This window comes from Fragaria vesca, linkage group LG2 (genome assembly GCF_000184155.1).
Source record: "Fragaria vesca subsp. vesca linkage group LG2, FraVesHawaii_1.0, whole genome shotgun sequence".
Taxonomy (NCBI): Eukaryota; Viridiplantae; Streptophyta; class Magnoliopsida; order Rosales; family Rosaceae; genus Fragaria; species Fragaria vesca.
The window spans coordinates 25,388,792-25,402,160 of NC_020492.1; the positions used below are offsets into that span (position 1 = coordinate 25,388,792).

General features: G+C 38.9%; 2 protein-coding genes across 2 annotated transcripts; both read left to right on the forward strand.

Annotated features, from left to right (window-relative positions):
- Nucleotides 1-950: 950 nt before the first annotated feature.
- LOC101310858 (large subunit GTPase 1 homolog) lies at nt 951-4,319 on the forward strand. Its single transcript, XM_004291488.1, has 5 exons — nt 951-1,218; nt 1,290-1,560; nt 1,642-1,698; nt 2,566-2,645; nt 2,825-4,319. Exons 1-5 carry the CDS (start codon nt 992-994, stop codon nt 3,945-3,947), a joined length of 1,758 nt encoding a protein of 585 aa, XP_004291536.1. The 5' UTR covers nt 951-991; the 3' UTR covers nt 3,948-4,319.
- Nucleotides 4,320-7,569: 3,250 nt separating this feature from the next.
- LOC101311153 (TATA box-binding protein-associated factor RNA polymerase I subunit B-like) lies at nt 7,570-11,118 on the forward strand. Its single transcript, XM_004291489.1, has 4 exons — nt 7,570-8,379; nt 8,705-9,556; nt 9,701-9,834; nt 10,292-11,118. Exons 1-4 carry the CDS (start codon nt 7,809-7,811, stop codon nt 10,964-10,966), a joined length of 2,232 nt encoding a protein of 743 aa, XP_004291537.1. The 5' UTR covers nt 7,570-7,808; the 3' UTR covers nt 10,967-11,118.
- The last annotated feature ends 2,251 nt before the right edge of the window (nt 11,119-13,369 follow it).

The following is a 13,369-nucleotide window of genomic DNA, read 5'->3' on the forward strand; positions in this document are numbered from 1 at the left end:
CTTATTTTAATCAACTAAAATGAATATAGGACCTCATAAATGACTTACTGTTGGAGATGAGAAAATGAGTTCTATAAGAACAGTGCAACAAGAGGTCTTAAAATGGATATATGACTCAATTATAAGAATCATGGGTTGGAGTTGCCCTTAGTATTTAGGAAGCGCAGTCTTCTTTTCGCCTACCTTATTGATCCTTGATGGTCGCATTTTGATTAGTTGGTATGATTGGACCACCCATACGACCACCGCTGATCTTCACTGTCAAAACCACCCTGCTTCTTGTACAATAACGCCTTCACCTCTCAACCCATTCATTAACTAGACCACCTAGCTCCGGACATTACGTCCCCTTTATCCTATTTGAAGAAACAACGAATGAATAATGTAGATTACACATATTTTCATCCTATCAGTCATGTTCACGTGGTCAGTTACTGATCAGGAAATTCATGATCAACCACCGTTAGATGTAAATCTAAAAGTTGAAAACAAAATAATTTAACTTTAAAATAATATTTTCCACCAATTGACTATGATTCCTTTAGTCAATAACTGATCAAGTGAACATTACTGTTCATCCTATATGTTTACATGCAACATAACATACAATTGATATTTTAGCATTCGAACGATCACCGAGTGAAAATGTAATTTCAATTTTAGGTAAAAATCGAATTTTGAATTGATTCCTTTAATGAGTAACTGACAATGTGAATACTACTATTAATCCTATATGTTTACATGCAACATAACATAAAATTGCTGTTTTAGCATTCGAGCGATCACTACCGAATGAAAATGTAATTTCAATTTTGGGTAAAAATCGAATTTTGAATTTTCTTTCTGAAAAAATAAAATAAACCCAGCAGATGTTAAATAGGGCAAGCGAACATCCAAACCCTCCCAACGTGTTCAATTTGTACACCAAAACCCACCGTCGTGTTCGAGCCGCTTCAAAACCACACACAGAGAAAGAGAGGGTGATAGCAATATGCCGCCGAAGAACGAGAAGACGAAGCTGGGGAGAGCCCTGGTGCGGCAGCACAACCAGCTGATTCAGCAGACCAAAGAGAAAGGCATCATGTACCGTAAGATGCAGAAGAAGGTTCTAGAATCCGTCACCGAGGTCAGCGACATCGACGCCGTTATCGAACAGGCCGACGAGGCCGACCGCCTCTTCTCCCTCAACAACCCTAACCCCAATCTCCTCATCAATCTGTGAGTTCCATTCTCTCGTTTTTTTTCCCAATTTCATTTTTCAGGTTTACTGAATTCGGATTGTTTCGCAGGGACGGGAGTGCGATAGCGCCGGAGCAGAGGAGGGAGCAGCAGAGGAAGGAGGAGGCCGTGCACGCCGGTAGTCTCCAGGTGCCACGTAGGCCGCCGTGGACGCCGGAAATGTCGGTGGAGGAGCTCGATGACAACGAGAGGCAGGCCTTCCTTGTGTGGCGGAGAAGCCTCGCGAGGCTTGAGGAGAATGACAAGCTTGTTCTTACTCCTTTTGAGAAGAACTTGGATATCTGGAGGCAGCTTTGGCGTGTCGTTGAGCGTAGCGATTTGGTAAACATTGAATAGGGCCTTGTTTCGTTGTTGATTTATGTTTCATTTTTTGTTGGGGTAACATTGGTGTTGTGTTTTCAGCTTGTGATGGTTGTCGATGCCCGGGATCCTCTGTTCTACCGATGCCCTGATCTTGAGGTAATGCAGTTTATCATTGTTTGAGCAAATACACACGGTTTTACTACTTCCAAATGCTATTAAAGTGTAGTGCTTCTTAACATTGATAATGTATTATCAGTGCAATGACATCATAATGCATAATGTTGATGATGTATGATTATTGCAATTTGCAAGGACATCATATTTGGAGCAAATTGTTACTAATTGATATATAGACCTTGTTATGGATTGATATATACACCTGAGGATTAACCGAAACTAGTAGATTGGCACCTTCGGTGATATAATTACATCTCAAGTCACTTAACTATTTTTTTTTTTGAAAAATTTGTCTCATCAGTTAACCATGAATAACAAATCCTAGTTTAAACCATTGTCCTGTAAGCAATAGTGCAATGCAAGCATCTAGATAATTGAATAAAATAATAGTTAGAGGCTTATTATAGTGATTTCTCGATGCAGATGAGGATATTGGTTATGTGGTTCATAGTTCATACTTCATACTATGTCTTGGAAGTGCTTTTGCAGTTGCACTGTATTGTTCCTTGGTTCATTGTATCTTTTTGACATATTGCTTGAATTTTTTAGATGTCTAGGAGAGAAACTTAGTGTTCCACCCACCCCATTTCGGTATCCCTACTCTTTAAGGTCTAGAAAATAACTGTATGAAGTTGGTTTCCTGGTGTTCAAAAAGCAATATATGTTGGATTTCTTTTCTCTGTGACGTTGATGGCACAGTTCACTCCATGCATTTTCTAGTGGTTGGTTGTTTATAGTCATGGGAAATTTCAAGATATTTTGAAATGATCAAAATGATCAGATGTGTTATGACTCTTCAGAAAACCTTGGACAAGAACATACATGATGATGTTTTTTTTAATGCAGGTATATGCACGAGAGGTTGACAAACACAAAAGGACTATGCTTCTTGTTAATAAAGCAGATCTGTTACCTGTATCTGTTAGGTTGGTATTTTCATAGACATGAACTTGTGATTGCCAGAGTTCAACTGTATTTTTATTGCACTTTTTTTTATCCCAATAAAAAGGTCTATTACTTATCAAGTAATATAATCATGAACAGCCAATTTATTTGCCAGTTATTTACCCTTCTAAATTCTTTTACTGCTTGGCTTTTTCTTCAGAGAGAAGTGGGCAAAATATTTCCGTTCCCAAGAGATTCTTTTTGTCTTTTGGTCGGCTAAAGCTGCCTCAGCAGCCATGGAAGGGAAACAACTCAGTTCCCCGTGGAGTACAGATAATTGCCAGCAGAATTCAGAGGACCCTGATACAAAAGTATATGGGAGAGATGAGCTTTTGGCTCGTTTACAGTCCGAGGCAGAAGAGATAGTCAAACGTAGAAGGAACTCGGGATCCAGTGGCACAGGATCATCCAACATCTGTTTGCAAATTGGAAGTGTTTCGCCTTCAGCTAGTGTTGTCGTGGGGTTTGTTGGTTATCCAAATGTTGGGAAAAGCTCGACAATAAATGCATTGGTAGGCCAGAAAAAGACAGGTGTTACCTCCACTCCGGGGAAGACAAAGCATTTCCAAACATTGATCATATCTGATGAGTTGACGCTTTGTGACTGCCCTGGATTAGTGTTTCCATCCTTTTCGAGCTCAAGACATGAGATGATTGCTTGTGGTGTATTGCCAATTGATCGAATGACTGAAAAGAGGGAGGCTGTGCAGGTAGTGGCTGATCGAGTTCCAAGACATGTCATTGAAAAAGTGTACAACATTGATCTGCCAAAACCCAAATCCTATGAATTGCAATCGCGGCCACCTCTGGCAGCTGAGCTTATGAGAGCCTACTGTGCCTCTCGTGGGTATGTTGCCTCAAGTGGACTGCCTGATGAAACCAGAGCTGCCCGTCAATTATTGAGGGACTACATTGATGGGAAGCTGCCTCATTATGAAATGCCCCCTGGAATGACAGATGAAAAAGATGATGTGGGACACATCTTGTCCGAACAGCATGAATCAGATTCATCTGATATGGAAACCCGTTCAGAATCGGATAATGAAAATGTGCCAGAGATTGATCATGTCCTGGATGACCTCAACTCATTTGACATAGCGAATGGGTTGGCTACCAATAAGAAAGCAACCGCGAAGAAGCTCACCGCACCTCATAAACAACACAAGAAGCCTCAGAGGAAAAAGGATCGCACATGGAGGGTAGGAAATGATGGTGGTGACGGAATGCCAGTAGCAAGAGTCTATCAGAAACCAGTGAACACGGGTCCTGTTAAGGTTGGATAGTTGATTGATGTAGCCTTTACCATTTGCTCAGCTGGAGTACTGCAAAATTAGTATCGCTGGTTACTTGTAATAGTTTACACTACATTTCCTGTTCATGAGGGCCATAGTCCTTACACCTTAACCAGCCAAACCACCAGAACCAAAAACTGAAAAAGGAAAGGAAAGGAAGTGAAATATGTTTATTTTGTTCAAGCATTTGTTTATCTGAAGATACTCGGGCCCAGGAAATGCATGGATTTTGTTGTGTATTATTTTCCATAGTTTGTATGATCTATGTAATGAAATGGATTTAGATGATATAATGTCACTTGGCAAGCCCTTGCTTTTTGCAGGCATCCCTAGCTGGGACTGGTGGCAATGTAACTCGCTTACTTGACAATTTCACAGTCATCCTGCAATCTTCGTTGCCAATACTCTTACCAATTTGGGTCACATCGTAGATAGTCATTGCTGCTGGGATACAAATTTTCATTCGTGGGTGGGTTCTGCTGTAAATTTTGACCTCTTTGGAGTTGTAGTCAGTTTTTAAGCTAATAAAGCCAGAAGAAGTCTATTGACCAAAAAAAAAAAAAACAAAGCCAGAAGAAGTCTAAGATGTTAAATTTTTGAAGTGCCTAAAATACCCAGTTCTTTTATCAGAAGTCGTAACATATTTGATAAGGACAAAACAGTAAACTAAGGGTAGTTGCCCTCAAACTCTTCTCCGCCCAAGATTCCTTCCTCTCCATGATTCTCTCTCTCTAGAAGTTGATAGCCAGTCGGGTCGGTTACTGTTCACGGCTTTCTCTCAATCCTTCTTCAGTCTTTCTCTCGAATGTTCAATACAAATCTGAACTTGGGGTTTAAGGTTCTGATATTGGTTTGTCAAGTAGAAAAGGGAGGTGATTCTGGGTTGCTGGTGAGTGAGAGTGAATAGCAGTTCAGAAACAATTGGGTGTAAGACGATTCCTAATCAATAATCTGCCATCGCAATTTACTGCTTATCGGGTGAGTTGTGCTGCTCCCGAGAATGCTTCCTTTTTATTTCTTTTTTGCGTTATGTGATTGATAGAGGGTGATAGATGAAACTGATTTGGGGTTTTTGGTGATGCAAGAGTTTGGGATTCCTACTTGGAATAGTCGAGCATCTCAAGCTGATTCTTCAGCTTGGAAAGCAAGTGTGTAGTAGAACAGGAACAGCTATACAAAAACTCATTGTCAAGGTATTCAGTTAATTCATTAAAAATTGCTTCTTTTCACCAATTATTGAAATGCCTTATGTGCTCTTTAAAGAACTTATTTCATTTAACAATATTATGAGAAGAATCTTCCCTTCAATCAGAAAATAAGAACAAGCAGTAAAAGTCAAGTGTTCATAGTCTTACAAAATCTGTTTCTATAGTAGTTATATATATAAGTAGTTATATTATCTATCTGATACTGATAGTAGTTATATATATGAGTAGTTTCACAAAGAAGCAAACTTTTGGACCGCGTAATCAACTTTCAGTCGGTAGAGCACGCAAAACCATTGCAATGGATGTAAACAAAGTCGATTAATTTCCAAAATCAGGTCTAACAAACAGAAAAAAAAAAAAATTGAGGTTACATTTGAAATGATTATTGGTGTGGACCAAGAAAGATGACAGGTTTGCTGATACAAGTGCAAGAAAATTGCTTGAATATAACCTCTTTATCATGTACAGAGTGTGTGCCTGATTGGTTGCGGGGAAATTTTTTGAAGCAATTTTATATCCATTACTTTACATTGGGACAAATTGATCTCATAGCATTGGTAGATGTCTCTTTGAGTTTTATTCTTTTGGTGATGTGTGTTCTATATATAGATATGCATACAAAACTGAACATTTCTTTGCATGTGCCTGGGTGAAATGACTGACTGACAATGTTGCTCTATTTCAGAGGGAAAAGATTTGGGTAGCCATCAGGATCTTCTGCCTAAAGAATTAGATAAGGCACATATGGTAAAGCAATCTCTGATTTTGGTACTTACATGTTGTTGATATATGATTCTATGTAGATGCTTATTATTCTGTTTCTTTTCAAGGCTTTTTCTATCTGCTTGCTCTGTTATTAGCTTTCCTTCCCGAAGCAAACCGCTTAGTTCTATGTTAGTGTAATATGTTTCCTTACGTTGTTCCTCTTTGGAATCTTACGAATCTTTGTAACTATAAGAGTGATTGTTATCAGTAATTGTATCAAGAACATCACTCTGCATTTCCATAGTGAAATTGATATATATGGCCGGTACTAAGTCAACATTATAAAGTTGTTTTTTTTTTTTTCCCTTTCTGGATGAATCTTACTTCACCAGCTTAGTTAATTATGTTGGGGATAACCTTGGATCTGCTGATCAGAGGGAATATAATCTCTTGACCCTGGACTGTTTTAGTTTTGCTGCTGATAATCTTCTATACTACATGCCTGTATTGCTACTGTGGAAGTTTTTTTTCTGCAATCTTTGTGAAAAAGGAGGCTCATAGCATGAATATTGTGGAAAGAGAAGCAGCTGAGATTCTGAAGGTCTGAGAGGACTTTGTTTGCTACTAATTCTTGGTTCACTTGTCAGCTAAAAGGTGTTGCTCTTGCTTTCTTTAAGGAGTCAAGGGAAATAAATTTGAGAGAAAAATAGTCTGTTTCTGAAAGGCAAGGCAGAATAGCATTATTGCATAGAAGTTTGTCGTTCTTTATTCCTCATAGTCATTACTTTGAGGATACATGAACAGCTTTAATCAGAAATTTGGGAAATTTTAAACGATTCCTAATCAACTTCTTGTTTCTTGTAGACTTCCAAATTGAAATTGCATGAAATAACTAAACAAACTGTAGAAGAGACTCAGAAGTGCGCTCGCGAACTCATTGCCATAATTGACTCCATCTCAAAATACAAAGAACACGTGCAGTCAAAGATTGCAGAAATGAAGAGAGATGTCTAAGATGCTGCAGCTATGTTATCAGATACTCACAAAGGTTTGTTGCAATCCCAGTACAGCTACAAGTTGTCGCCTTAACGCATGTTGTTCAATTTTCATTATTGTATATATTGGTGGACTTGTCGATGTGTAAAAACTATTTACTCGTATTTTGATTGTGGTGGCTTTACTAATATATGAATATGTGGAAATTGCATGAGCTTGCTATTCTTTAGACCTCATGTTGATGGTGGTGCTTGAAATGATGAAAACTTACATCGGTCCTTATAATTTTAACATAAATAAATTTATTAAAGGTATCAAATCTCCTATTGTTGGATAATAGTTTGCTAAAACAAAAATAATATTGTTGGTTCAAAATTAATTATAGTACAGTACATCACCAAACATGGGATATTGCTATTATGACTATTCTGCTCCCAAGCAGTACCAAACATGGGATTAGTTTAGCATAACCCAAGCTAGAGGAGTCTAGGACTCTCTTAGAAATTAAGGTGCGCAAAGACAGTCCTGTGAAACAAGCATGCCCGTAATTTCTTATCTAAGCACCTACCTTGTATGAGTTGTAATTGAATTCAGTTGTCTTTGCACGCCTCACAGAAATCAACCGAAGAATTAGACGTCAACAAACACTCCGTCATTTATCTTTTTTGTTTATTCCCTTTTCCTTTTTTATTTTTGGTATCAACACTATATAGATTCTAGCATAATGGTTGTCTGAAATTTATATTTTTGTAGGATGGACACAAGATCAGTGTTGGTGATTGCGCTTCTCTCAGACCTCCCAGGATTCCCCATAAGGTTACTGAAACTTTAACCTTAGTCCTTGTTTGCTTGAAGGCTACCTTACCTTCTTCTATTGCCTCTGACTCTTGTTTTTCAATCAGCTAAACAGTCTCACTATAAAAAAAATCATCTCCAACACAAAATGGGGAACCCAGATACATGGCGCTGCCAGAATTGCGGCAACGTGGGGCTGGAAGATGGTGATGATGGCTTCTTCTATTGCACCCAATGCAACTCACAAGCTGAGGACTTCATGGACACTGGCGTGGCGGATGAGGACTTTCTCGACCAGACTGGTAACCCATATGGAGGCCTCTACTCTGCTCGTCACACCCGTCGCGTTAACAGCTCTGTTGTCAAAGCAGAGCCTCTCTCCCAACCCTTAGACGACTTCTCACCTTATTATGAGCCCTTTAGTCAAAGCCAAGCTAAAACAGAAGATCAGGATCCCACAGGGCTCAAGGATTTTGCATTTGATGGGAGAGAGAATGATGAGGACTATTATGGGTGGATTAGGCTTAGGTATGTGATGGGATTGCAGCGGATGATTGAGCTCCAATGTGAGGCTTTAGTCACAGAGTTCAAGGTAACTCCCTTGATATGTGGTCTGGCTGGGACGGTTTGGCTCCGCTTCTTGGCTGGGACTCAGGTTCTTAATGATGATTGTGCTGACCATTCCTTTGACTTAAATGAGTCTGAGATCCCCCAACAAGGTTTTCTTCAACAACTAAGCTATTTATGTTAATTGACTTCAGTTTTCTTGTTTTAGAGCTTGATTCTATACGCAATACTCAGTTCGCTAAAAAACAATTCTTATGCCCATATATGAATTTTAGGATCAGTAAATCTGATTGGCCAAGAAAGAAAGCAATAAGTTAATTCTCATTTTGAAGCTCAATGTCAGCTAGTTTGATAAGAGTTAGTCTGCTTTAGTCTATTGTTTAAACTTAGATAATGTTAAAACTCATTCATGCTTGTGGAAGATTTCCCTTTGTATAGTTCTTGCCATAGTTTTATGGTTATTGCTTTTTGTTTCAGGAGAACCGCTTGACAAATTGAAGACGCCTTTGAAAAGCCATGCACCTAATTATGCAAAGTATGACCCTCAAGCATTGAAGGCGTGGTTTAAGTCCTTGAAGAAGATTATACCATTATCTTACACTTTAGCTGTTTCTTTTCTGGCTTGTCATCTTGCCAGGGAAGCAGTCCTGCCAACTGACATGGTAAAATGGTCCCTAGAAGGGAAGCTCCCATATTTTGCTGCTTTTCTTGAAATTAAAGATGATCTGAAACAGTTTGGACAGCCTTCACGTGCCTGCCCAATAAGTTCAAGCTTGATGTTTAGGCCTTCTGAATCAGTTCCAGTGCAGAAGCTGGAATCACTAGCAGCATCTGTTGCTGGGTTTATAGGCTTGGACTTACCACCAGTCAATTTCTATGCTATAGCTTCCCGCTTTCTAAATAAGTTAGCTCTCCCAGTCAAAAAGATTCTCCCTCATGCGTGCCGCATATATGAGTGGTTGATGCCTCCAGAGTTATGGTTATCTACAAATGAGTTGAGGCTTCCCACTCGTGTTTGTGTGATGTCAATACTGATTGTAGCTGTGAGAATTCTTTATAACATTCATGGTTTTGGAGAATGGGAAAGAAGTTTGTCGAGTTGTCATGATTCATCTTCCATATCTAAAAATAGTGGTGATGAGGACCCCAGATCCAGTTGTGAAATAAAGGATGATGCTAATACATATTCAGATTCTCTGCCTCGCAGTAAAGATGATTCAGATACAAACTTTGATAGAGACTACTCGCACGCAGAAAACACTAAGTTGGATACTGCAAAACTTTTGGCCAACCTTGAAGCGAGTTATAATGAAATTGCTGATGACTATGGTAAGTATGCGGTGGGGTTTTATTGTTGGAAATGCTGATGCAATTTTGTGGCAAAAGTTTGTGATGTTTTATATATCAATAGTACATACACTTTCTATCTTCCCCTACTTGCTTGTGAAGATCTAAATCCACTTGTCTTGACAGAATATTGCAAGGACTTGCAAACATATCTCCAGTTCTGCAAGGATATAGTCTTTGCTAGATCAGAACCATCGCGTAAGGATGCCAAGGAAGAAAAGTTAATTGAAACTTTATGGAACTACTATCAAAGTGGAAAGGTAATATGTAGCTTTCTTGGAGTTGTCATATTTTCTTATCTAAAATAGGCTCCGCTGCATTTGATAAATTTTTGGTTTAGTCAGCTCAAAATAATTCTAAATGCAGCTTTTAATGTACCTTCTGTTATAATTACTTATAAGAGCTTCACTGATATAGGACCTTAGTTCTGTGTTTCAGCAGAACTAATAAGGCTGGATTTGCGAAGATGCTGCAAACTGTGCAACTATCTTTTATACTATCGCCCATCTGGAAGAAATATATAATGTCCTAAAGAAATTAAATGGAAATTTTTCTTTCAATTATAATTTTGAAGCGAAACTGAATATGGTGAGGAAGATCAGATATTCTTTTTGTGGAAATTAACAACAAAAAGTATGATAAATAATACATGGGACCTATATCTAGTAGCAGTACAACATATTAATATCATTCACTAATGCATTTTGCTGGTTTCAGGATTCTGATGCAGCAGCGGAACAGGGATTGCATTGTGGTAGAACTGATGACCAGAAAAGACCAAGGTATAATGAAGAATGCAGTAGTAGTCCATGTAGAGAAAAGAAGTTTAGGAGGCCATCTTCTTGTGAAGAAACTTTTCTCGAAGATGACCATCAGAATAGCCAAAATGGTGATCATTTTGGTGATAGCTCACATGATAGTAAGAACTCAGAAGTGAATGACCAAGGGTCAGCTGAGACTTTCAAAAATGAAGCCATTAATCGAATGAAATTAGACATGGAGGAGAAGAGGTTCTGTTATATTCCACCTAGGAAGAACCCCAAGAGATTTGATTACCTTCACTACGTGAGGAAGCAGGATGATGGCGCCTACACTTATGTTGCGCATGCTGACTACTACATAATGCTTCGTACATGCTCGAGAGTTGCCCAAGTCGAAATTCGGTGTATGCACATTGGAGTGCTGAGCTTTGAGAGAAGACTGGCTTGGTTGGAGAAGAGAATCGACCACTGCTTGCATTTGACCCCTCCTATTATATCATGTGAGTACTGTACTGAGAGGGTTCCTGAGAACACTACTGATGCAGAAACTACTGACATGGTTCCTGAGAACACTACTGATGCAGACACTATTGTTGAGGAATCGATTGGACTTTCAAATTTGAATATATGACTTCATTTTTTTTCCCCTCTTTTTCTTTTTTAAGGTTATCAGGCTAATGAAAAGCAATATGGCCCAACGAAATGATGCTAGTTTACCTTTTTATTTATGTTTTCCTATGACTACAAACTTATTTGATCTGATACCAGTGTAGTTTGTCAGTGTCAAGGCATGAACCGGACATAGCGTAAGAAGTAAATCTGAGATAGCTGCTCCTATTCACAATCTGAACATCTTAGTCTTATAAGTTTTGTTGTTCGCTATTGATTATTTCTTTATATGTATAAGCTTCGATGTTGTTTTGTATTCAAGACCGACTAAGGTGATAGGTTGATATCTGACAAAACATGATGAAACCAAGAACCAGGAAGACATATAAGTTGTCCTACAACAGCAACTATTCTCTCAAGTCATCCCTTCTCTTTGATGCACTTCAATCCAAACATTAAAGAATGGATGTTGCAACAAGCTGTAAGACTCAAAGCTGATTTGTCTCCAATAGAGACTAATAGACTCCCCGACATACCCCCTATTGTCCCTAATAGACCTCCTTAATAGACCCTCTACTTCCTCTAATAGACGGACTTTGGTCAACGGTCGCCGGAGTCCGGTCAACAATTATCGGCCGCAGGAATATAGTTATAGAATTTTTATTTCATAATAGACCATCTATTGCTTTTCTAAGGGTTTATATGGTCTATTGATGATCTATTATAGTTTATTTAATTCATTAAATGCATGATTGTCTTTTCCATGTTTAAGTTGGCTCGAATTTAAAAATCTGATTTGTTTTTTTTCTTTGATCTAAGGATGTTTGTTTTTATTAATCACAACTTCAGAGTAAGTACAACAACATGAATACGATCCGCCCGCGGGGGATACGTAAGAAATGAATCTTGCAAAACTACCTAGTAGAACTACTTAGTAGACACTAAACAATCTCTATGCTAAAGACCATGAGATGATGCGCTATGATCAATCTTCTGTGGTAGCAAACGGTACAAGTAACCAGTCACCGAGACACAAAGAGGAAGGGACAAGTCCTCAACCTATCATTATTGATTACTTCCAAGACCACCCTACGCAGAGGGGGCAACCCCAGAGCATCAAAAGAACCCTAGTTAAAGACGACTAATAACTAATAAAATGTTCTAGACCCGCAAACAGTTCTAGTCTAAACCAAAACAGAAAATAAAATAAAATAAAATAAATCAAACAGAAGGAAGCCCAAGGCCTGTTAGGAAACCCTAGCCCAACTTCTACCCACTAAGAATCCCTTCCCAAAAGAGCTAATTAGATGGGCCAAGCCTAACACCTCCAGCCCAAAACACTCAACCTTACCATCTACCTTCTCACGCCGCCCTTGTTGCCGGACCAGTAGTAGATCGTCGTTGCCGATCCATCCACACCATCCGTCGTCGTCAACCGCCGACTACCACCAACCCTCGCCATGCCAAAAGCTTGCAAAGATCGAACCAAGATCAAGGCTCCCATAGCAGACCTGCATACAACACTCGATTGAATTGATCGGACCCAACCAACCTGTTGTCGAGAACCTCCCCATCTCCGGTCCATCCATGCACAGCTCTCCGCTCGCGTCCTCAGCTTGGTCAGGTTCCTCCGCCTAAAAGATTAGGTAAGCGGCATTCGAACATCATCGCTGGTTCACGAATTTCACTATCAGCCCGTCTAGCTGAGCCCAGCTCACCAACAAGGCTAGAGGCTGTCGTTGGCGACGAGCACTGCCGGACAAGCGCGATCTGCCTGTGCTCTGCTCTCTCTCGTTAGGGTTTTAGAGAGCGGCGCTTTTAAGTAGCCTCTAGTTTGTCATGATTGTATCAGAGTTAATGTGGAAAACTATACCATCTGATTTGTTGGTGGGAATAAAATTCTTAAAATTTGGGTTAGTGGGCATTAACCCTTTTTTGTGCTTCAAATAAGATACGTGATGTTGTGCCATGCAAATCTAGTAGAGTGGCTACATTATAAATTTATAATGAATCTTGGGTTTTGAGTTTATATACAAATTCTTTTTCTTGGTTTTAAATCTTTGAAAGTTAAATTTGGCTGTTTAATAATGGAAACAATCCTTTGAATTAAATTTGATCAAAAATTTACTCCAATTGCTTCATTAGATCCTTTGAAATTTTAATGCAATATGGTTCATTGGAAATTTTAAATGACACTAATTACTATTTCAATTTATGTTCTTATATAATTACAAAATCATTTGATTTGATAGTAGTATAGTTTAGGGGTCGTCGAAAAGCACGGCCCGGCCCGAACCTTATGGGCTCTGGTTCGGTCTCAATTATGACTTCTAAATTATAGGGGCCGGGCTTTTTGGATGAGCCGGGTCAGGCTTATTATATACATATATCTAATAGATTTTTATCAAAATAAAACAAAAAACTA

Excerpts from the sequence above, each read along its gene's own strand:
- LOC101310858 (XM_004291488.1), top strand. The coding sequence starts at position 992 with ATGCCGCCGAAGAACGAGAAGACGAAGCTGGGGAGAGCCCTGGTGCGG. Across the intron at positions 1,561-1,641 it reads TCGTTGAGCGTAGCGATTTG|CTTGTGATGGTTGTCGATGC; the intron begins GTAAACATTGAA and ends TTGTGTTTTCAG. Across the intron at positions 2,646-2,824 it reads CTGTTACCTGTATCTGTTAG|AGAGAAGTGGGCAAAATATT; the intron begins GTTGGTATTTTC and ends CTTTTTCTTCAG.
- LOC101311153 (XM_004291489.1), top strand. The coding sequence starts at position 7,809 with ATGGGGAACCCAGATACATGGCGCTGCCAGAATTGCGGCAACGTGGGG. Across the intron at positions 8,380-8,704 it reads GTCTGAGATCCCCCAACAAG|GAGAACCGCTTGACAAATTG; the intron begins GTTTTCTTCAAC and ends TTTTTGTTTCAG. Across the intron at positions 9,835-10,291 it reads ACTACTATCAAAGTGGAAAG|GATTCTGATGCAGCAGCGGA; the intron begins GTAATATGTAGC and ends TGCTGGTTTCAG.